This window comes from Protomyctophum parallelum, assembly GCF_964188405.1.
Source record: "Protomyctophum parallelum genome assembly, chromosome: 12".
NCBI lineage: Eukaryota > Metazoa > Chordata > Actinopteri > Myctophiformes > Myctophidae > Protomyctophum > Protomyctophum parallelum.
In genome coordinates, this window is record NC_139712.1 from 39,271,123 (window position 1) to 39,295,712 (window position 24,590).

The window sequence follows — 24,590 nt, forward strand, 5'->3', positions numbered from 1 at the left end:
GTGCCCGCCGGTGTGTTCCCACAGCCCTCACAAAGGGAGACATTAACTCAATCACGTTGTTTTGTTTTTTACCTTTATGACCCAATGTCAGGTCTTCTCCTGACTAATTGCAGGGTCCCCCCCCCCACTCCCCTGCACTTATACAAATAGAAATCACAGCCGCGTGGCTTATAAGAGTGTTATGATCCAGACTGGAATTCTCTGGGGAGGATGAAAGGGGAGGTGTTGATACAAAGTGGCGTCTACTTGTTCTGCAGTGCATTAAAGTGTCTCTTTATTACAGTGCGGCTTACCGCAACATTTAGACACCTTTATGTTTATAGGGGACCCGAGCTGCATGTGGAAATTACCACCTTGTTACTGTGTGTCTCTCTCTTTCCACTGTCTCTCTTTCTCGCTCTCCTCTGCATCGTGAGAGTAGCAGAGCGATTCCGTGCTGCCATGGCAGGAAGAGTTCATTTTGCCATGCCAGTGTCACAGTCCGGTTATGAGCGATGGGATGGCTACGTGTTTGCACTGCCGGGCTTCGCATGGCATCGGGCATCCATCTTCCCCGCAATGTTTTTGGAGGAGCTGTCAGGTTCTTTTCCCAGCTCTGTGCCAATGTCCTCCCAGGTAGCGTGGTCCTGGGGGCATGAGGAATGTGCATAAGGGGGGTTTCATGGTTTGGGCACATGTCAAGTCGAGTTTTTAAATGGTCTGCCTGAAGGATGGGCAAACAAATGTTTGGACTGGTACTCCCATGCCAAATGACTTGCTTGTTGAGTTAGACCGAGGTGTAAAGTTACCCACAAGCTGAGGGCAAGGTGTTTACGAGACGTGGGCCCAGTAAGCAGGTTGTGGTTTGAGACCAAATGGACCCACTATGAGCTCTCACTTGCCAGAACCCATTAACCTACCACTAGAACGATGGCTCCCCTTCTCCGTCCCACAGGGTGAGGAGTTCATTGGGTCACAGTGGGTGCAGTTGGCTCACCGGGTCATTGTGATGTGATGTGGCTGCTCACCCAGTGAGCTCACCCATTCAACCCCATCTAGTTTTCCACCTGTGAGGAGGCTGAGATATTTGAGGTTAGGGTCCTTGCCATAATGCACTGTGTAAGACTGGTTTACTTTAGCAGCCTCTCTCCACTTCTAAAGCATTCCTCTCATTCCATGACAGCAGGGAGATGAAACAAAAAACCAAAGCATCAATGGCAGCGATAATAACAATGCATTCTTAACGATTTTTAGATCCATATGCTTCCTATAAGCAGACACGACGATAAATAACATAATGAAGTTAAAACCACAATCTGAATGATGAATGTTTATACGGACAAACATTTAGATAAATGTTTGCAGTATAAATCAGACTAAAAAAGTTCAACTGGAAGTGATGAGTCGCTACGTGCTCACCGCAAGTATCACTTTACAGTACTACCAATCATCTACAAATGACGCATGTTTTACTTGGCCAGCCATTATCTCTCTTCACTCTCACTTCCATTTGCCCTGCCAGAGCCCTTAGCGGCAATGAGTCAGATTATGGAGCTTTGGCAGTCCACAGGAAACCAGTATGGCAATTCTTGTGTGTGTGTGTGTGTGTGTGTGTGTGTGTGTGTGTGTGTGTGTGTGTGTGTGTGTGTGTGTGTGTGTGTGTGTGTGTGTGTGTGTGTGTGTGTGTGTGTGCACACAGCCAGGCCATTAAAGACGGTCATAAAAAAAGACTATTATTAGAATCAGCCAAACCCACTCTGACATTTCAGGGAAATCACCCGCTCTACCCATTGCCGGTCTCAGCTGTGTGCCAATGTGCAGGTAGAACGCCTAATCAGCTGGTGGAATCTTGGCAAGCGCTGCAGTGATTTTAGGCGAGGGTGTAACCCCATGCAAGTAAAAAACTCCAGTGCTCCTGGCATCAGGCTTTGATAGGACATAAGACAATGCAGTTTGATAGGAAGTCGGTCATAAGACAATCCCAAACTTCCCGAGTCTAAGCTCTCCAGAGTTAGCCGTAATTCCCAGATCATACACAAACAAATTTAAACCCAAACGTGACTGTAGTCTCATAACATGGTCTTTTCTGTTTCTTCAAAATGGCTGTATAGTGCGGGCATGGTCATTTTTTTTACCAAGTATTTATATCATACTGTAACTGCACGGGTTGGGCGATTCTCACCTGCACTACAGAATACGACATAAGAGCAATGTGGCAGCCATGGGAATGTGGTCAATCTACTGTATAGGGTCACTGCAGCCATTCTCATCATCTGCTCTCCTACTCTCTTCCCACCCATGGTTAACTCTGAGGCTATTCTAATTAATACATTCCTTCATCTCCCATGCTGGTGCATGAGAGAGAGAGAGAGAGAGAGAGAGAGATGGTGCAATAGCATGAAGAGAGGGGAATGGATAGCATAGATGGAGAGAAGTGGAGGGAGAGATTGTTGTCATAACAGCATACTAGTTGAAAAAGCACCGGACTCCCCCTCGCCATCAAATGGTGTCACATCCAATCCTGCACAGTCACTGATGAGGAAGCAGTTTGCTCATACACATGCATGCACACATGCACAGCATTGCACACACACGTGTAAGCGCACACGCACACACACACACACACACACACGCGCGCGCACGCGCACACACACGCACACGTAACTTAAGCACAAACCCATGCACACACACACACACACACACACATACAAGGCAGATTGGCGCTGTGTAGTGTACTCAATGGTCCTTCATATCCTTATCAGCCCCTCATCCTTACTAATCTCTTAAGCTCAGCTGTTCTATTTAGTGTTGATTTAGCTCTTTTTGTCCTTCCAGGACTATTTCACAGATCTGATCACCAACGACAGTATCAACTACTTCCGCATGTCCAAGAGGATGTTCCCGCACCGCCCTGTGATGATGGTCATCAGCCACGCTGCCCCGCATGGCCCGGAGGACTCGGCGCCACAGTACTCTGAATTCTTCCCCAATGCCTCACAACACATGTAAGTTACACACAAACACTTGGGCATACAGTTTTTACTGTATGCTTTGAATTGCACAGAAAATGTGGTTTCATCATGATATAAATGGGTTTTAATGTTGAACGGCTGTACACGTACAACATATATTTAGATTTCTTGTAATTTTCAGTGTAGTAGGCCTTGTTCCTCTCATTCCTCAATGTGCTTTATAGTGTAGAACTACATTTAACCCCATGACACAATGCAGAAGCGTGGGCCTGTAAATTATACACACCGAAATACCCGTTCGACCAGACATTTCACAGAATCTTGTCTGGCAACGGCTATTGTTGTCTGTTGCTGTTGGGGAATTTTTCTCACTTAAATGCCATGAATTTGCCTACTTTTATGATTTTGGTGCGCTGCACATCAGGTCTCCGCTTTAAAAACGCAGCTACTGCATGCGAGCCCCTCGTCCTCAGCGATGAGGACGAGCAGACCAGCCGCCGGGGAAGACGAGTCAGCGAGCGTGAAATCAAAAATGATTTATCATCTAAGAATAGCTAGGGCAACACACCAGGGAGACCATCACGGATGTCGTTTTGTGTGTGTGTTTTATTTTTTATGGAGCGATGCTCCCATGCCAAGCCCACAGTGGCCTCCCAGGCTCCCACATCTCTCTCGACGCCAAGCCATGGCAGCGTTCCGATTGCTGTGGGTCGTTCCATGGCAACACGCCTTTATAGCCCATCCCTACGTCGGCACCTCCACCCCCGTCTCCCTGGGATCCCTGAGGCCACCGGGGGGGGGGGGGGGGGGGGGGGCATATGCTCTCCGTGTCTCTCTCCGCTTTGCTTATCTTTCCGAGTGTCTTCCTCTTCCCCTCGACCCTCTCCGTCCGTATCTATTCGCCCCCTTCTCCGTCGTCTTCCTCCCTCTCCTTGTCCGTCCGTCCGTCCCCTCGTCCTCCTGTGTAATTCCCAGAGGACTTCCTGACCCAGTACATATCAATCAGTGGTCTCTCCCCGCGGCTCCCGGGATGTGAGGAATGCATTGTGTGCTCTGGAACACCCTTTGTGACATTATTAATTTATTTTTAGCAGCAAGCCTCTGGGCAGAGATGGGTGGAGCCAGGGTCCTTGGGGTGAATGGAGGGCTGGCCCGCTTGCTTGTAGCTGTAGGTGCAGCGAGGGTCTATAAAAGGTGGTGCCACCCGAGTGGCAAGACAGATGGCACGGCGTAGCGTTGCTGCTTGCAGGTTTACAGGCATATTTGCTGACTGGGCAGGTTATAACCAAATATGGTGCAAAACTGGAGCACAGTTTCTGTTTTAAGCACCATTCTATTTGGGGCACTGTTCCATTTTGATTTAACGTTGGTCCAGGGAGGCTTGGTAACACCCTACAGAAGCCAACCGTGTGCCAGATAAGGTCATCCGCTAGCTAACCCCCAGGTAATGGAAAATTATGATTGGAGCTCTGTGGGCTCTGTGTCACTTTTCCTCTTGGCTGTAGAAGCTATAATAGAACTAATCTGTAATGCATGTATTTGGGAGGAGGCTGTGTGGCTGTAAAACGGGAGCCAGCTTGTAAATCAAAAAGGCGTCTGTACTTTTGACGGGAGCAATAGCAGGGGAGGGTTTGATGTTAATGTCATTAACATTCCTCGCCTAAAGGTTTTCTACCACCAGGCCTCTCAGACGCCTACTGCCAGACCTACTGCCAGGCCTACTGCCAGGCCTACTGCCAGGCCTACTGCCAGGCCTACCGCTCCACAGCATTGCTTGGTCAGGCGTCTCTGCAAAGACACTCAATCTAAATGATTCTGGATCCAGCTGAATGTAGCTTTTGGGAAAGGCAGCGAGCCATGTTGAGCGGAGCCGGAGACCGTAAACCACAGCTCTGCCTATCTGCCTAAGTCGTCAGGGGACATTGTGAAGTGAACACAGGGCCCTCGAGGGTAGAAATCCATGGTCAATTCCACAAAACGCCAAGCTGTATGCGACAGGTGGCAGGTGTGACCTCCCCTATATGGACTGGCTTCATTCCAGTGACCCCTGCATTCCTGGTTCCCTGGTGCCCAGGACTCCATAACTTGGTGGCCCAGTGCCCAGAGACGGGTCCCTTTGTGGGGCTTATTAGACCGCCCGGTGGGCTGGGTGAAGAGTTCACCCCTATTGCACAATGAAGGCCTGAGCAGTAGAGGGTAGGAGGCAGCTCACTCAATCAGATCAGTGCAGCTCCCATAGCAAGTCTTCATTAAAGTACCTAAGCCTGGGTATGCTGTCTAGGGGTCTGCCACTACAGGGGTGGAATCTGAAGAGCCCATTCCTTTTAATTCAAGCATTTTACTAAGGCTGTGTTTCTAAATGCCCCCCCAAAACAATGTGAATAATTTGCCAGCATTGTGGCATTGTTTAAACTAAGGAACACTTCTGTGGGTCTAAGCTCTGTGGGTTTAATCGAGATGTGGAATTTGGAACATGCACTATTCATCATTGTATTTCATGACCCGGGAACTGCAGAGCACTTCCCAGGCACAAAAGGCAAATTATACTCATGCTGTCTTTTCTGGTCTATGTGGCCCTTCTGGTCCTGACGACCAATCCCATAGCAGGTGAACAGCGTCTCTCAGCCACAACTCCACAAACAACACCCTCTCTCCCTCCCACGCGCTGTTTACCCGGGCTTTTTCTATCCCCTCACTTCAAATGACCATGACTTATTGAGTTTTCGGTCCAGGGGTTGTTGCAAACTTGACTTTGGGGGCCTATTATTTTCTTAAGCATGTGCCAACCCTCAAACGACTCGTCCGTGCCAAGAGCGCAGCGGAGCAGGGAGACTCTCGTCTCTGTGCGAGCTGAGAGATGATCCGGAGGGAGGCGCGCTGAAAAACAGCTAGCGTGCCGGCCGTCCTGTCCGACCATTAGGACATTTTCCTCGGCAAACAGGCCCAGGTTATTGACGCTTGTCAAACACACCGGACAGCAGGTTAGAAGAAACCCACAGGCACCTGTTGCTGAAAAATGGCAGACAGGTGCCTGTTGACATGTTTAAATGGGTTCTTTATGTCTGTTAATACGTGGCATGATGATAGCTCCCATGTTTTTGAGAGCGATAGTTTTTTTTCCCCTTCCTGCGGGCACACGGAGCGTGCTCCGTCAGTTCCAACACTACACTGGCGCCATGACGGCACACATTCTACCACTGCAAACATGCCTCTAGCGTGTTTTCCTTGGGGGAAAGTTGGAATAAAGCCAATTTGCACATTCTAATATCTCTGCCCGTCTGTGTCGTTTCTCCCCAGCACGCCTAGCTACAACTACGCCCCCAACATGGACAAACACTGGATCATGCAGTACACGGGGCCAATGAGGCCCATACACATGGAGTTTACCAACTTCCTCCACAGGAAACGGCTGCAGACGCTCATGTCCGTGGACGACTCGGTGCAGAAGGTAAATAGTTTTCGGTGGAATAGAGCTTGATTAGAATCGTGTACACACATGTGGAAATTTTGCCTTTGGCTTCACCTTGGCAGGCTCACCATGTGTCTGTCGATGCCAGCCTCACACAACACTCGGGTCAGTAATCTTTGGACGAGACGTCGTGAGCTATCAGCTGCGCTTATTATAGCACGTTGTCCTTCATCTGAATGCCACGGCTTTTCCTCTGGAAGGCTCTTTCGTACCGTGATGGAAGAAATACTCACATTAATTGCTTAAATAAAAGCGTCAGTTCCACAATGTAGAAATACTTCTATTGCCAGCATGTACAAAAGTATTGGAATCGAAATATATTAAAATAACCAAAAGTAAAAGTTGTCATTTTTACATGTTTTCAAATGTGTAAACTAAAAATACCTCAACATTGTACATTAAGTACAGTACTTTAGTACATTATTTATTTCCACCACTGGTACCTCAGGCTTTCTCAGCCATGCTTCTTTGTTATTCTCCAGGTCTATGAGATGCTGGTGGAAACCGGAGAGCTGGACAACACTTACATTGTGTACACGGCAGACCACGGCTACCACATCGGTCAGTTTGGACTGGTGAAGGGCAAATCCATGCCGTATGACTTTGACATCCGAGTGCCGTTCTTCCTGAGAGGCCCCAACGTGGAACCAGGAGCAGTGTAAGGCCATCCAGTCCATCCAATATATATTTGTGTAGTCACAGCAGGTGACATTGTTTCCCCAGAGCAATCGTGTCCCGTTAATATGAAGACTTGGAGTCTTTGTTGGAGTTACAAGGTTTATTTCAGGACACTGGCGATATTCCTACAGCACTCATTAGAGTGGCTCAGTCAATGATTCTGATTAATCCCACATGGTGCTGCCAGCCAGCATACTTGTTTTAAATAGCTTTTTGCCCACACTACATCATGTGCTATTCAGAGGATGATGTTTAGTTTAATATGGGGTGTGTGTGTGTGTGTGTGTGTGTGTGTGTGTGTGTGTGTGTGTGTGTGTGTGTGTGTGTGTGTGTGTGTGTGTGTGTGTGTGTGCGCGCGCGTCTTTACTCTTATAGGAACCCTCATCTGGTGCTGAACATTGACCTGGCTCCCACTATTCTTCACATTGCCGGACTGGACACGCCCCCAGACATGGATGGAAAGTCCATCCTTAAGCTGCTGGAACAGGAGAAGACTGGCAACAGGTTTGTCTATGGGAGCATAATACAATTTTATGATCCAAAACCTTATACAATAAGAGCTTATTGTGTACCATATCTTTTCAGTCCCATTTATAAGCACTTTAAATGATCGGATTGCTTTCAGCTTTGAGACTTAAAACCGAGATACTTACAAGCTCTAATTAAGCTCTAATTAACGAATATGTTGAATCGTGCATTTTCCCCCAGAGCAACTCATTACCCATGGAAGGTGTTATTGGAATGTCAGGCCATTATTCATGTGCCATCAGTGATCCACTATTGATTAAAATATAATGCATACTGTGATATAGTACAACACACCAGAATGGCTGTAAACTATTTATGTAAGGCAAGAGATACTTACTCTTCAATGTTCCTGACCATAAGCATTAGATCGGTATCATAACACAAATAACAAAATGTTGGATCCCATTGGAAGAGACTGAGAGCAACAGAGAGGACAGAAATATTGGCTTTCAAGCTCCAAAAGAAGAGTTTTCAACACATTGTGTTCCTCCATGGTCCATAGCCATACTTGACCCTGCAAAGCTCACTGTGATCAACTTGCATAATGCTGACTTGTGTTTCTGTCAGTGAGTGCAACAGGCCATATGAATTCTATAAACCGTGCGCGTTTTGTTTTCCCAGATTCAAACCCAACCGGAAACCCAAAGTCTGGAGGGACACATTCCTTGTGGAGCGAGGGTAAGCTGGCATTCTTTATTCCCTTTCCACCCCTCAGGCACACATCTCTGTCACTTCGGAACGCGTCTGTGTCACACGAGCCCGACAGAACATTACACTGAACCAGAGACGTGTGAGTGTGAGGCCCATAGTGGGTGCTTCCCTCACGCAGAATCCCAGCCTCGTTCCCCAGTTTTTTGTTATCTGACAGACATTTCCTGACCACAAGTCGGCTTGGAAGGCAGGGACGGTTAGAAATATCCTTGCTTTTTCAGTGGGTCTATAAACGGCTGGCACACTGACAGTTCACGCAAGAGGCGCTGACACAATGTGTAACAGGGCATTCTGCCGGTTGCGGGGGGAAAACAAGCCAAGCCTTTGTCCTCCGCGGGGGCCCCCGCGCTGCATATTCAGCACGCCACCGAGACGCTAAACTTGACATAGCCTGCTGTCCTTGCTCTGCCGCAGACAGCCAGAGGATACATTACAGCAACACTGTGGAGCTAGACACGCAGAAAATAAACAAGGGCTGGCCAGGCTCAGGATGATGTTACCTGAGGAATGGCAGGAAGGCTCACACTCGATCCGCACACAGGACGTGTCACCGCCCCCCCACCCCCCACCCCCGGTGCGGAATGCATCAGCCGAGCTATCGGCGGCACCTGCCTGTTTCTTCATGACCTGTTGTCTTTGTGGAATAGATCATATCTCTTTATAGCGCATTTGTAAACCCAGCAAGTTCCTTTACTTAACCTGTCTTTTGCTGCCATCAGATATCTGTACATACTTCAAGAACGTGACACGTCACATTTCAGCCCGCCTCTTTTTGTTCACTCAACATGGTGAGCTGCGCTAGCCACAGGAGGAGTGAAATGTGTAATAACCTGGCTGGCGCAAATAAATGTACTTCTTCGTCGGGGTCATTGAGATTGAAATTGAGGGCATCAGAGGACATGTCTCCTATCGTTGGTTTCGTCCCAGGATGTACTGGCAATGGGCGTAGTGATACCGTATATTACGCCTCAGAGAGAAACACCCTTGGATAGTTCCCGTTTTCCCAAACCCTCCTTTCCTCACACAGATGCTCTGCCATAATTCCCTTCTCCCATCCCACAGTTGTTTCTTTTTTTCTTTCCTCTTTCAATTCTTTGCTCATGCGCTAGTGACTGCGTCAGCATCTCCAGACACGTGTCCCAGGAGGTTAACTGGAGAACCAGTTAGCTCCGCTGCTGCTGTTGGTGATCAGTCTCCCTGCTGGCTTATGTTTGTGTGACAGAGGAAATATCCGGCTGGTATCCCGACGGCTGTGTACGAAATGAAAAGTCCACGACCCTTGACCTGTCGGGGCTTTAGCTCGCTTTAATCCAACCTTCCATTAATCCACTCTGTTTATGAAGGCTGTCCGCCGGGGCTCCGTTCCCCGAGTGCCGAGATTAGCCTCGGCGGAACCTTCCACTCCGTTACTTATAGACGCAGGAGTAACGGCGGCACTCCGTGCTCTGCGTCACATGTGGTAGCTAAAGTATTATTTTATCACTCTGTCATCGGCCACGTGCTTGATGGAATGTGTTTTTAATGTCCTCCGGTTACTTTCCAGTAACTTGCCGTCGCAACCGGGCACTGACTGACAGCTGGGGCCGTGCTCCGCTATTTGAGAAACCAATCATATCGGCATGCAGAAAGAAAGAGAGAGAGAGAGAGAGAGAGAGAGAGAAAAAAAAGAAGCAGCGATTTAATTCAGTTGCGCAGCCTCTAATGCAGCCGTCGGGGTGTTACACAGAAAACAACTGTTAGCTGTTTAATCACCCTCCTTGGCTAGAAGCTAGAGAAAACAACCAGCCAGTGTGTGAACACTGGCTGTTTTCCCTTTGGCCCGGTGTGCCCAGACAGGATGGGACAGGACAGCGGCTCTACTCTTGAAGGGGACAGCTTGTTCTTGTCGCGGTCGTCGCTCTGTCTGTGGGTCTCGAACAGCCAGGACACTTTGGCAGAGAGCTTGTGTGTGTGTGTGTGTGTGTGTGTGTGTGTGTGTGTGTGTGTGTGTGTGTGTGCGTGTGCGCGTGCGTGCGTGTGCGGTGGGTGGGGACTCAGAGTTGGCATGGGATTTACCATAGACTTGGCTGGACCCGGTGGTGAAGAGGGCCAATGTGGTGCCAAGGTGAGGTCAAACAGCTTGGCCTTGGACTCGGTGAGAGGCTGAGCTGGGCTCCCGGCCTAGGGGCTGGCACACACAGGCACTGCATAACCATTCAGTGCACGCACGTGCGTGCGCACACACACACACGCACACACGGCACGCACACACAACCTATCATCACAAAACATAGACCTGACATTGGCAGAACACTCCTTATGGCGGGGCTCCACCGGGCGTGTTGCGTCTCCGTCGCGTGCGTCGAACCGGGGCAATTTTAATGCAGTCACGCAAAGCAACGCGGGCAGTGGAGCCACCCTTCATTGATTAAAAAGGGAACATTCCCTGACGGTGACGGAGACTCGATGCTGACGCGCCCGGTGGAGCCCCGGTGTTAGAGTAGACTGCTCAGTGTTGTGTAATATGTAATATGCAAGCTGAATAAGTCCATTGTGTCATCACTGATTTTTCACTGTTTTGCAGAAAGATCTTGAGAAAGAAGGATGACTCGATCAACACCCAGCATACCAACAGTCTTCCCAAATACAAGAAGGTTAAAGAAACCTGCCAACAGGCTGAATTCCAGACGCCCTGTGAGCAGCCAGGACAGGTAAAACAACAGACAAACTCTCTGTCTCTCGCTCTGTCTCTGTCTCTGTCTCTCTCTTTCTCTCTCACACACACACACACACACACACACACACACACACACACACACACACACACACACCTATTTCCTAAAACCTTTGGGAACCCTTTGTGACGAGAAGGGAGTTGCCTTCATATCCACCAAGTCACATTTCCTTGCTTTCTTTCCCAATGGCAACAGGTACAAATCAATCATCAAAATCACCAAATGTTGGCATGTTAGCAGCCTGGTGGACCAGCGGTCTACAGAACCACAAGTAAAAAAGCCACTTACATCAATTTGTCCATAATTGGGCATTTTTGCACTGTTGTGTTGTAGACTAATTTGATGGGGCTTCCTTTCATCTCCGGCCATTAATTCTGAAGCAGCATTAAGTGGTATATGTAATGTGACCAGGGAGCAGGCAGACCTGAACAATACAAATTGTTACAATTTGCAGGTAGCATTAAACGGCACACAGAGGGTGTTTGAGGGGCTAACTAATGCGAACCAGAGCCTTTTTATTGCCATGTGCGTGTGTGTACATAACACTCAATCACTTATTAAATGCTACTAATGCGGCGGTTCTAGCTTTGCGTGTGTGTGACTGTGTGTGTGTGACTGTGTGCGTGTGTGTACTATAAATATTGTAGTGGATTTGTGTACAGTACAGTACAGTACACACATTAATGTGTTGCTGCATAACATGGGGGTGGGGATTTGGTCATAAAATGTCGCTCTGGCATTATTTAACAGAACCTCCTAGTGAGCAGGCCTGAACTGCGGTCAAGTGTTCCTCGCACGCACGCACCAATGCACGCACGCACGCACGCACGCACGCACGCACGCACGCACACACACACACACACACACACACACACACACACACACACACACACACACCTCTCTGACATCCGCATCCCTCTCTTCTGGCCTGCACCACTAGCAGACAGTTGTGTGTGTGCGTGCGTGTCATAGGTGCATTTGTGTCTATGCTTGTATCATTGCCAACACATCTCTTTGCCTGTTTTGCTCATTTTCTCTCCCTATCTCTCCATGTATTACCTCCCTCCATGCAACCCTGACCCATGTTGATATAACAGCTCTGTTGGATCCACAAGTCGTTTGTCTGTGTGTGTGTGTGTGTGTGTGTGTGTGTGTGTGTGTGTGTGTGAGAGAGAGAGAGAGAGAGAGAGAGAGAGAGAGAGAGAGAGAGAGAGAGAGAGAGAGAGAGAGAGAGAGAGAGAGAGAGAGAGAGAGAGAGAGAGAGAGAGAGAGAGAGAGAGAGAGAGAGAGAGAGAGAGAGAGAGAGAGAGAGAGAGAGAGAGAGAGAGAGAGAGAGAGAGAGATATAGAGATATGAGATATATAGAGATAGATAGATACAGATACACAGGAAACCCGATCTGCCTTACAGCCTTTTGTTGGGAGCCCTGTTCCCACACTCAACTCACTGATCACAGATGCGTCTGGTCCGCTTAAAGCTAGCAGCACTGCTCACAGTAATTAAGCTCCAGGGTAACAAGAAGACTCGCCAAAACGTGAAGGAAACTCGCCAGAATGTGAAGGACACTCGCCGCGGGGCGACTCTCCTTCACATTCTGGCGAGTTTCTTCACTTTTCGGGGCACTTTCAGCTGCAGCTGCAAGTTTCTGAATGTTCTCAGAGCCTGCATCTCTGCATGCTGGGGGTGGCTGATCTACAAGCTCACAACGTGTCCGGACGCGACGCGTTGTGAGCTTGTATATCAGCTATTTTCAGCATGGAACACATTGTACGGTGAAGAATAAATCAGGCATCACTGCGCTTCATTTACTGTGGAAGAGAGATGTCTTTTGTTGGCCGTTCGTGGCGATATTATGGACACGTACCTCCTCGACGCGATAATAACCAACTAAGCTATTGGAAGCTATTTTTCGTGGCACATTATGTTTAATCAAACAACAACAAGTTCCCTCAGGAGTTGGGACAGTGTCTGCTGTCTGTCAGCGTGTCTTCCGGTATTCAGCTCCAGCAAGGGGGGGGGTGCACATTGAGAGAGTGGCAGAGGAGAATGTTACAACAGTGCACGGATGTGAATTACGCTGGTGACGCACTTGGCATGGACACATCCAGCAGAGCAGTGGGAGGGGGTCTGCGTGTGTAGGGGGGTTCCACACATCCAGCAGAGCAGTGGGAGGGGGTCTGCGTGTGTAGGGGGGTTCCACACATCCAGCAGAGCAGTGGGAGGGGGTCTGCGTGTGTAGGGGGGTTCCACACATCCAGCAGAGCAGTGGGAGGGGGTCTGCGTGTGTAGGGGGGTTCCACACATCCAGCAGAGCAGTGGGAGGGGGCATGCGTGTGTAGGGGGGTTTCACGTTGTTTACAGACACCAGACCGATCCAATTCATCTCATGCGTGTGGTTTTGGTTTATCTTTCTCACCACTCTTGGAGGCCATTCTTTCCCACAGCCCCGTCTGGGACTAGCTTGATGTGTTTGTCAAGAGCCGTGTTTGTCTCTGGGAGTCAAATCAGAATCTGTGCAAAACAGAGGCCTTGTGATTTGGAAACCTTAGATTGTGCTTCACTGGCTCGTCAAAATATTGTACATGACCAAACTAGGATAGGTGAATACATTTCTCTAACTGATTCAACCACTTACACCCTATAGACGGCCCCCTCTATTATACCCTCTACACCAAATCTCTTACCCCAAAAATAGGCAACCTATAAAGGCGACGTGTTCTGAGCTTGTAGTAGATCTGCAAATGTATTTTCACCAAATTAATGCCCAGAATAGGTTCACGTGGGTAATAATGTCTCGATTTCAACTCAGATTTTACTACTTTCCTAAAAATCATACACTTTAAGCTTAAAACACCCAGGCACACACACACACAGACACACAGACACATACACTCCCCACTGTGCGTCAATGCTTTCGTTTGTGTCTGAACAGAAGTGGCACTGCATAGAGGAGATCACCGGGAAGTGGAGGATCCAGAAGTGTAAGGGCAGCGGCCTGAAGGAGAGCTCCAGGAAACGCGTCCGCAGCCTGAGGTCGCGCAGCAGCTACGACGGCGGCCAGAACGCCGACTGCGACTGCGGGGACCAGGCCCTCTACAAGCCTGCCAGGGCCGGCGGTCGCCGCGGCCACCGCCAGTTCGGGCCCTCCTCCTCCTCCTCCTCCAGTCAGCGTAAGTAAAAGTGCAGAAACTTCTGGTGTTGCATGCAGACAACAATGTGTGGGGATGATTGGTCTCTGTGCTTGGTGAAATCTTGATCTTTTGTTGGCTGCCTTTAACAAATAAAGTCAGATGACGCCAACGCAACGAGCTGCGCGAACGCAGGTGTGGAATGAAGAATAAAGCCTGTGGTTTTGGTTCAAAGGTACTGCACGGGCCAATGGGCTTAGGAAGCACTCAATCCGGTATCAAGCGCCTAAATCAACCGAATCGAATCCAAATGCTTTCAAATCCCTTATCAAATATTTTTATGATGAGTGGTGATGAAAAGAATCTGAATAGGTTTTATTACAATCAGAGCCTATAAACCAGTCCAGACTCCTTGGCTGCACTTAAAATACATTTAAATAAAGCCGACTTGCAGAAGACTGTGTTTACTTTAATATTTTATTTGTATGTATTTGTTTATTTATTACTATTTTGTATGCATGTATAATTTTTTGATGACTGAATGTTTATAGCTGGCTCTTCTTTATTTAAATCTAGCACTAGTAGGCCTATAATACAAAGTAATAGTGTATGGTATGTATTTTTTCCTTTTCTTTTTACATAAAATAATGTAATGCCATTAGGACAATAAATAGGACAATACATAGCATTATATTGAATTATCCTCAGACTACTGTAGTATACCGGTAGATAGACAACAGCTGCTGGGGGGAAATAAATGCATTCTTGTGAAGCTGTGTGCATTTTGGTGCAATTGATGCTTTGACGCCATCTAGTGTAGCATTTAAGTGTAGCAACTGAACTAAGTACAGTATCTGAATCAACTGAGAATGATTTTCTCTGTGGAGCTTCAGTTGGGTAGGGTTTACTCAATCAGGACAATTTAAATAGTGTCAGAAAAGTAATTAACCACATGAACCTTAGCGTGTCTGTATTCTGAAAAAAATAGCAGATCAGCATGTTTGCAACATGTCACAACATAAGGCATTGTGTTCTTGTGGATTGGCTGAGATTTGGTGTAAAGGCAGAAAAAGTTGCAGGATTATGTGCAAACAAGCCTTATTTGTCAATCAAAAACCTTTCTCAAGTTACTCAACTATCAGGCTCTTGTTGTAAATGTCCTACAGCATGTCCCATCTTGCACCAAACAATAATAATACTTAATCTGTATATATTTGTTAACCTCCTTTTGCAGGTTATCGGCCTCGTTTTGTCCACACCAGGCCTGCCAGGTCTCTGTCTGTGGAGTTCGAAGGTCAGATATATGATATCGACCTGCAGGCGGATGACCAGACGGCTGTCCGGCACCGTGTCATCACAAAGCGCCACTATGAGCCAGCGGACCCAGACTTTGGCCTGGGGACAGACGACGGCTCAGAGGAGATGCTGGCTGATGACACCAATGCTGTGGGATACCCCAACTCCGTCAAGGTCACCCACAAGTAAGATCTGCGTCTCTGTTTAACTCCTCAAGATATTATTTTAACCCATTTAGGCCTGACGTCGAAATAAAAATAAAAAGTTTTCTAAATCATGACAATTTTCTGAAAGATTTGAGGCACATTTTAACGATTTTTCAAAAATAGCAGACCTACAAGTTCATAGCGCGCCACTCAGTGGCGCGCTATGAGCTTGTAGATCTGCTATTTTTCAATAGCTAAAGTATAGCAGAATGCTTGAAACACCAAAAGAGGGTCCCTCCCAAAATGGGTTTACTTGGCTGCCTTCAGAAGTGTTTAATTATTGCTTGATTCTGTCCAGAGAGCTGTGTATTAAACAGGTGTGAAATGTCTCCGTTGCAGGTGCTACATACTTATGAACGACACAATCCATTGTGAAAGAGAGATCTACCAGTCCTCCAAAGCCTGGAAAGACCATAAGAGCTACGTAGACCAAGAGGTGAGTAAAGCAAACCCATGTCCATGTCCCATGCTGTAACATCACTGAAAGATACACCGCCTCTGGCTGGGCACTGTGGTTTTAGCTCATGCATGCCTTACCATTGGTTTGATTGTACTTTCCTAATTTAAGTTATGATTTTCAGATTGATTTGCTTTACATCCACTCCAACTTCCTCTTCAAAGAGCATCCGCTAAATGCTTAGAATGTCAAGCTGTCATTTTGATTACAAAAGATCTGATTACATTGAATGAATGGAACAATATAATTCAAACAAGGGTACTTTTACAAGAACTTCAAACGGAATAAATTGAATCAAAGAGACAGGGAGAGGAATAAGCAGAAAAATCTGTCCTTGTTCTAACTCCTGCATGTATAATTATCCTGTTTGTTTTATACTCATTTCCAGATTGAAGCACTTCAAGACAAAATCAAAAACCTCCGTGAAGTAAGAGGCCACTTAAAGAGGAGAAGACCAGACGATTGTAACTGTGACAAGAAAAGGTCAGTCATCTACATTGACCACAGACACTTCCCCAAGTTCCCCCTCTTCTTCTTTTGTGTTTTTCTCACATAGTATTCCAACTTATTTCCAACTATAGCTTCTTTTAGGCCTTACGCCAGATCCGTTTTAGAGTCCATGATAGATGAAGGTTTTCTCCCAGGACCTTAGTGTCTTTCTCTGTTTATTAAAACCAGCTACTATAGCAAAGGAGAGAGAAACAAGGCAGAGAGATTGAAGAACAAGAATCTCCAACTCCATCCCTTTAAGTGAGTTCCTTTTCCCGTACAAGTGTTGGTTTGCCCCCGTTCATGGTTATTCCCTTTCCATGTTAACCACTCTCACCTTCCTGCAGCTGACACATATTAAACACGTGTCACACACCCATCTAATATTCTAACTGCATCTGACTGTTCCCTTCCTTGTTGTAACATTATGTTAACGAGGTGACGTTTGATGCTAGTCAAGTCATACATTTGCATGGTCGGCGCGTATGCTGATTTATTCCCCTGGCATCTTGTAAATGTCGTAACTAAACCTCACTTTTGTTTGAATGACTTTGCAGGTCCCAATTTACCTGACTGGTGTAGCGTGTGTGTGTGTGTGTGGGGGAAGGGGGGTGTATGAGGTAATGTGCTCTGGGGTAATAAAACTAGTTATTTCTGAAACCCACACGTCGCCCCGCAAGTTTACCACGAGTGCCTGTGTACTCCAGTGGGGCATGAATGCCAAAGCAACCACATAACGTCCTTGTTTACCTAACCTTTGTATGTGTGTGTGTTGTTGTGCACAACATGACGTGTGCATGTCTGGAAATGATCGTCCGAGCCTCATGGAAAAGACAGAATGATTCAGCGCAGGGGAAGTCAGTCAAGCCCTCAAACAGAGTGATCAGCTTGCACTGCGAAACATTGGGAATGGATTATGCCGATACAAAGCAGCTGTTCAAATGCTGTCTCTGGTGTGTTCAGGCAGCGAGGAAGAGGGGACAGTGGCTCGAATGTCAACCCGGGGGGAACATTGGACATTAGTAAGAGCTCAAACATGAAGTAAACACACTGTCATGTACTGGCATACACTTCTGCCTTCTGGAAGTTCCCCATCCACAAGGTCTTGTCTGTGGCCGTGGTTACTGGCATCGAAAGTGCACGAGCAAATTATATCAACATGTTGGGTGATTAGTCCTCCTTTCTGTCCAGCAGGGAGGCGGCGCAGGAAGTGGATGGGAAGGCCCAGCTGTACAACGAGATCCGCAGGAGGAAGAAGGAGAGGAAGGAGAGGAAGCGGCAGAGGAAAGGAGACGACTGCAGTCTGCCCGGCCTCACTTGCTTCACCCACAACAATGACCACTGGCAGACGGCCCCCTTCTGGAACTGTACGTAACTACACTGCACACTGTCTTGATGCCGTTTTTGATGTATTACTAAAACAAAATGTGAACTATTATGAATAATAATTACAATACACTAAGCAGTAGCTGACCTTTGTTTGTCCTGCAGTGGGTGGGTTCTGTGCTTGCACCAGCTCCAACAACAACACCTACTGGTGCTTGAGAACCATCAACGAGACTCACAACACACTGTTCTGTGAGTTCGCCACCGGCTTCCTGGAGTACTTTGACCTCAACAATGACCCCTACCAGGTGAGATAATGACAATGCTGTGATTGATTGATTCGAGTTTAGCGTTGGCTATAAAAGAAAAACAGACATACAAGTTCACAGCATGTGCCACGCTGCAAGCTTGTACATCAGCTATTTTTTAACATCTTTAAAGTGTGAGAACTACTCATTTAGAAGGCATTTGTAGAATCTGCCTCAGGTCTTAATGGGTTAAAAAGTTTTTTCCTTTAATTTCAAGTTTGAAATGAACAAAACCTGCTTAAAGTTGATGTCACTGGTAGGCAAGGCAAGTTTCTTAACTGTCCACAGCCCTCCTTTTAGACAAAGACTGAATAGACATGTGTGAATCAAACATTAATATGTGTCCTGTTTATGTGTGCAGCTGACCAACGCTGTGTACTCAGTCGATCGGGACGTCCTCAACACCCTTCATGCTCAGCTGATGGAGATGAGAAGTTGTCAAGGCCACAAACAGTGTAACCCTCGTCCCAAAGGCCAGGATACAGGTACAAAACCAACACCTCTTGACGTTTCTGCCTACCTCCTGTACCTGCCCTCAAATATACAAGCAGATGGGCGGACTCAAAACTGGCTCAGTGGCCTGATTACTGTGGTTGTTGTTGTAATGTAAACTTTCAAGACAGCAAAGACTGAACGGGTTTTAGAAACAACAAATTACAAGTGTTATATCATCATGTGTATTGGTTACACATTGGGCATGTGATATATTGGCTTGTGTAACGTCACTGTGGTTTGGTGGTATGTTTCCAATCTGGTTCAGTCGAAGCAGTTTGTGTTTGCATGCTGCATGTGAATGGGGGTTGTCCACTCCCATGGATGATGTATGCTGGCATTTCAGGTGAAGGTCAAGGGATCATCATCGTTTGACCCAACACACACACACACACACACACACACACACACACACACACACACACACGCACTCTCACAAACACAAACTCATGGTTTTACTTTCTCAGTTCTCATCCTAGCACTGCCTGATCTCCTGTGACCTGTTGCCTGTCTCCACCACACACACACACACACACACTTTTTTTTTTGTACTGAATTGCACCACACTATTCCACACAGATGTACTGGTATAGAGTTATAAAACAAGCACCCACTTAGCCCTTGCTATATCATTATGTGTCCTGGAGCAGAACCCCCCCCACCAACCACATTCCCCCCACACTATGACTCACAAGTGTTATGTGATGTTATTTGGAGGTCACTGTCCACACGGCTATTGAGGCCGTCACTTCACATGATCATCATCAGCCAACATTATTATTTAATTCTTTAACCTCCATGGGGAACAAAATCCTCTCACGCCAACCGCAGCAGACCTGCTAATAAGTAACGTTGCCGTAGTGATCTAAGGCTGAGTGCTGCTGTGTGTGTGTCTATGCAGCAAGAGCTGGTGGTCTTGTTTATGTCCAGAGGACCAAAACAAAAATCCCTCCATGTCAGTAATTATCAGAGCTGGAGGGTGGACAATCATAGTGGCCAAGCGTGTCTCTCAGACAGACGGCGTGCGTTTGAACACTGGCATGTCGTTTTCGAAACGCTGCCAGCAATGTCTCTCACACGGCAGCCCTGAAATCTGTTACCAGCACTGGCCTGTTACCAGCACTCTTTGCCTGGGTCACCTGCCAACTCCCCCGAACCCATGAAATTGTTATTGCGGTTACACAGCAGTGTTTCCATTGGAAGGGGAGATTGTCAGAAAGTGAAACGGTCTGGTGAATTGGATCCAGCAATAACTTCCATCTATTTGTGGCGTGTGACTCATGCACTGGACATCATCGTCACCTGATTGAATGGCTTGAAGGCATTCTGCCTTCAAGGGAACACCCCCCCCCCCCCCCCCCCCAGCCCACTCCCCACCACCATTGAACTTCTCACTGTTCCAATCACTCCCATCTGATACGACCTCATCTTTCTGTACAACCCAATCAAAGGAGACCTCCTCGTTTCCTCCCTGCAGCCGTATCTCTACCTCCCTCGCATCCATCCTTATTCCCATCTCGTGGCCTCTCTTCATCCAATAATTGCATTTCTCCGTAGGGAGTTGAAGCTGCAGTGCATGAAGGAATCCTCAATGTGAATGTCGTATCCCTATACCTGCCAACCCCCCCCCCCCCCGACCACCCACTATCTCTTCGATTCAAAGCATTAACATTCAATTGCTTTTATTTTCCTGATCAGGAGGTAAAGATGGAGGAAGCTATGAGCCACACAGGTATCCAAACCTTTTATATTTCTCTTCAGTGGCTTTCTTTAACACATGCATGGGCCAAACCTGCCTCATATTCCCACTAATATCCATCCGTCGGAGTTGCCAGCGCTTTTGATCTGTGGCTGCATGCTGGGGACGCACCGCTAACAAATCACCACTGACCTGTTTTGATTCTGTTTTTCTCTTTTGATTGAAGCAGCTTCCATTGTCACCATTTCTACGGGCATTTTATATCTACTGTATTGTGGCAAAGAAAGTCATTTGCGGCCACTGCAACAGGCAGAACACTCATATCAGCTGGTTCATTTGTAGAGTAAACTCGTTCACTCCTGCTTTTTATTTATTTATTCATTGCATCGCGGCTCAAGCGAGCCTAGTGTCTGTGGACTCAGTTGGGCCTGTGGCTAATTTCTGTATAGCTATAGCATGAGTGACTGAAAAACAAATTTGTATACCTGCATATCCAGATAAAGTTGCTCTGAAAATGTTCTTTCAACTGAGCCCCACCCTAAACCTAAAATGCACGTGAATGCAAATGCATGGAATCATGGCATCAACTCCGTCATCATCTCTGCATCATTCCACAATTCACACATTGGTCTTCAACATCACCCTTTCACGCCAGCCATATCCACAGAACATACATAGCCATCACCATCCGAATGACCCTTCATTTGTTTCTGCTCATGGCATCAGCTAGTGGTAGTCTATGGACACTCGAGTTGCTGTGACCTCTCTGTCCTGCCGCTGACCCTTTTGACCTTTGTTTCTGGCCACCTGCTTACCAGGCAACAGCAGCATCGAAAATGGTCAAAGAGGAGACCGAGCTTCTCCTATCTGTGAGTCTCTGAGTCTATGTCAAACCCTCTCCACTCCTCTTCGTCTTACACTAGACCAGTGGTTCTCAAACTTTTTAATTTCAAGGACCTGCATAGCTCTGAGAATGTACATATTTGTACACTCTCAGAGTTACAGACCTGTAACGGTCCATTTAGAATACCCTCAAGGTAACCTGAGGGACCCTGGACCCCACTTTGAGAACCACTGTATTAGACACTACAGTAGTGGTAGTTACAAGAACATTGATCAACCAAGAGACAACAGTATTGATTCTCTGTGATCAGTTTAGTGTGACATATTTCATTTTCCTCTATTGGCTGCTAATCTATTGACATCCAATGTAATTTAGCCTTTTGCTTTAATTGTGTTTTGATTTGCCTTCCTCAATATAATATAGTGTTTTGTCTTTTGTTCTTGGGATGAACCACTCAGCAGCCGACATTCTCTTATTTCTTCTGAAAATTCTCCTTTTTTGCAGAAGTTCATCATGTTTTTCCCCTTTACTCCTTTTTTGATTCTTTAATTTCAGGTTGCCTAGATGTTTATTTCATTCCAACTCAGGCCAATAATTGCTACTCATGCCATTACTTGTTCTGTGCTGAAATGTAGACAGCGTTTCATTTTTTATTATTTTTAAATCATGCAACACAAAATAACTTGGGATTTTTTTTTTTTTTTGGCTTGATGTTTCTAAGGCAGCATGCGTTTGTTGCACTACTCTCGGCTTCGCCATAGTGTGGGTGCTGTGTTTAACTAGTGATGCTTCAGTGTGTGTGTGTGTGTGTGTGTGTGTGTGTGTGTGTGTGTGTGTGTGTGTGTGTGTGTGTGTGTGTGTGTGCGTGTGCGTGTGCGTGTGCGTGTGCGTGTGTGTGTGTGCGTGCGCACGCGTTTGTGTGTGTTTGCGCGCGCATGCATGCCCGTTGGAAGCTGGCTGCCCTAGTGAAAGGCAAAGCCAGGAGCTGGACATGACTGCATGCCATCTGACCAGACTTTAAAAGCAGCTCCCTGTTGTATACTGGTGAACTCTCCTTCCACCATAACCCTAACTGGTTCTATATCTCTCTCTCTCCGCAGCACACAGCCAATATGGGATGGACGACAAGGTTAAGCTTCCTAATTTGACGGAGGAGGAGGTGGATTGGCAGGGACTGGAGGATCTGTATAGCATCAACGAGAGCCTATACGGGTACAGGCCCGACTACGGCCCCAGCCCGGACGACTGGGTCACCTTCCAGAAGGATATAGATCATATGTTTGCACTGCGACACATTTTAAACAAACTCAACCGAACCCATACACTTGTCCACGACCCCTCCCTGGCAGACCTGGGCTCCGGGGCCGGGGGTGGGGGCCTGGAGGAGGGCAGCGGAGGAGAGGCGTGGCCCACGGTGAAGGAAGCGTGGCCAGGGCCGGTCAGACCAAACCAGGCGAGTGCCACAGCTGGCCGCACCACCCCCGCTCCCAGCACGCCACCGCCAGCCACACCCAGGCCCACACCCACGTCGGAGAGGAGACTGGAATCTGCTGCGAACGACCTTCCCGAGAGGCCAATAGGCCGACTCGGAACGTCCTCTGTGACATCGACACCCAGGAGGCGAGGGGCCGCCGCCGCTCGCGGCGACACGTGGACCCGGCAGCTGGAGGAGATGGACGGAGAGGAAGGGGATTTCAGCGGGAACGGGATGACGGAGCTGGAGACGCGGCACGGTGGCGTGCTGCGTGCGCTGCAGCAGCTGCTGCCGGAGCCCAACTCCCATCCTAGCCTAGAGGCTGAGGATGACCAAGACATATTCCAGTCCCAGGGCTACCTCCCTCTCTCCCCACAGACACGTAGGCCCGAGGTGCCGGCCAGCGCCAACACCCACACACAGACTAGAACCCCACCGAGTGCAGGGGGGGCGCTGCTCTCGACCCTGGACTATGAGGGCAGTGGCGCCCAGCCTCAGCCCTCCAATCAGGCCCTGTGAGGCAAGACGCATGGCAGACATTGGACGGCTGCTTGTCACAGAGACACCGGGATTGGGAGACGAGCTCGCCAAGAGTGGCGGCGAGTGATGTCACTCGGTCGAAAGTCAGAGCTGTATAATGAGTATTAAAGTTATTTTTGTTTATTTTTTTTACAGGCGCTTTCATTCATTAGTGTTATGTTTTTTCTTCCAAATATATATTTAGAAATGACAAAAGCCTTAACGCAGCTACAGTAAGATTAAATATTGGAAGTCATTTTAATTCCAGATTGACAACGGCAGTTACATATACTGTATATACTGTGTACACAGTATGTCTGTTATATATGTATGCCATATATACAATGTATATATATGTGTATATACTGTATATAAATATACTGTGTGTGTGTGTGTGTGTGTGTGTGTGTGTGTGTGTGTGTGTGTGTGTGTGTGTGTGTGTGTGTGTGTGTGTGTGTGTGTGTGTGTGTGTGTGTGTGTGTGTGTGTGTGTGTAGTACCAAACCCTCCCTGGCAGAGGGATATGTATGTATGTATATATATATATATATATATATATATATCAATCACACACTCACACACACACACACACACACACACACACACACGCACTGTATATTAGAATGGTGAAACCATTTCAGCATCTGAATGGATAGCATTAGCCTAAGTCAGGTACATGTAGTCTTGGAACAGACTATTCATAAATTATTATAAATGTAACCACTCACCATTCAGATGCCAACAGTTGGCCCCCAAATGCACTTTTGAACATTTTTGGCTTTCCACGGCGACACTACCCCTTCCACTGTGGCTTTATTAATAAAGATTTTTCATTTTCTTTTCTTTTTGAAATTATTACTACTATTATTATTTTTAACACTAAGAGGGAAAACTGTTTGAAAGAATTACAAAATGCGCAAAAGATTTGTAGCATTTTTGATTGATTAATATAATACACATTTCCCTTTTGTTCACATGGTTTTGTTTGTTTCCTGGCTGAACTAGAATCTGCAAATAGTAATTATTAGCTTCTGCTACTACACTCATATCATCATGTCAGCCCATCGGGTAAAGAAACAAGGTGAATGCAACGGCACGAACTCTTGTTCTGTAGGTTTCCATCGGTTATATTTCATTTGAACAAATTTGCAGATTATCAGACCTATGCAACTGTGTACGTACACACAAGATAAAGATACATGTAACTCTTTTTTAAATCAGTCTTGTGCTGTATGTTGTAGTGCTTTGATAATCAAAAGTATGTTGTTGCACATGGCCAATTCACTTTGAATGTATAGATAG

General features: G+C 47.1%; 1 protein-coding gene across 11 annotated transcripts in view; it reads left to right on the forward strand.

The window, feature by feature from the left end:
- sulf1 (sulfatase 1) overlaps positions 1-23,463 on the forward strand; it is a gene marked incomplete at its 3' end in the record, with an annotated part of 72,021 nt that extends 48,558 nt beyond the window's left edge. The window contains exons 5-21 of one of the 11 annotated variants that reach the window (XM_083778538.1): positions 2,815-2,984; positions 6,249-6,399; positions 6,903-7,078; positions 7,474-7,602; positions 8,248-8,304; positions 10,901-11,027; positions 13,984-14,221; positions 15,414-15,660; positions 16,021-16,117; positions 16,527-16,621; positions 16,817-16,888; positions 17,819-17,994; positions 18,119-18,261; positions 18,623-18,746; positions 20,452-20,485; positions 21,271-21,321; positions 22,397-22,581. In XM_083778538.1, the coding sequence (XP_083634664.1) occupies positions 2,815-2,984; positions 6,249-6,399; positions 6,903-7,078; positions 7,474-7,602; positions 8,248-8,304; positions 10,901-11,027; positions 13,984-14,221; positions 15,414-15,660; positions 16,021-16,117; positions 16,527-16,621; positions 16,817-16,888; positions 17,819-17,994; positions 18,119-18,261; positions 18,623-18,746; positions 20,452-20,485; positions 21,271-21,321; positions 22,397-22,430 (2,121 nt within the window). Of the gene's footprint in view, positions 1-2,814; positions 2,985-6,248; positions 6,400-6,902; positions 7,079-7,473; positions 7,603-8,247; positions 8,309-10,900; positions 11,028-13,983; positions 14,222-15,413; positions 15,661-16,020; positions 16,118-16,526; positions 16,622-16,816; positions 16,889-17,818; positions 17,995-18,118; positions 18,262-18,622; positions 18,747-20,451; positions 20,486-21,270; positions 21,322-22,396 lie in introns of those variants that run through there. The other 10 variants (XM_083778539.1, XM_083778540.1, XM_083778531.1 and 7 more) reach the window with 10 other exon arrangements.
- Positions 23,464-24,590: the final 1,127 nt, after the last annotated feature.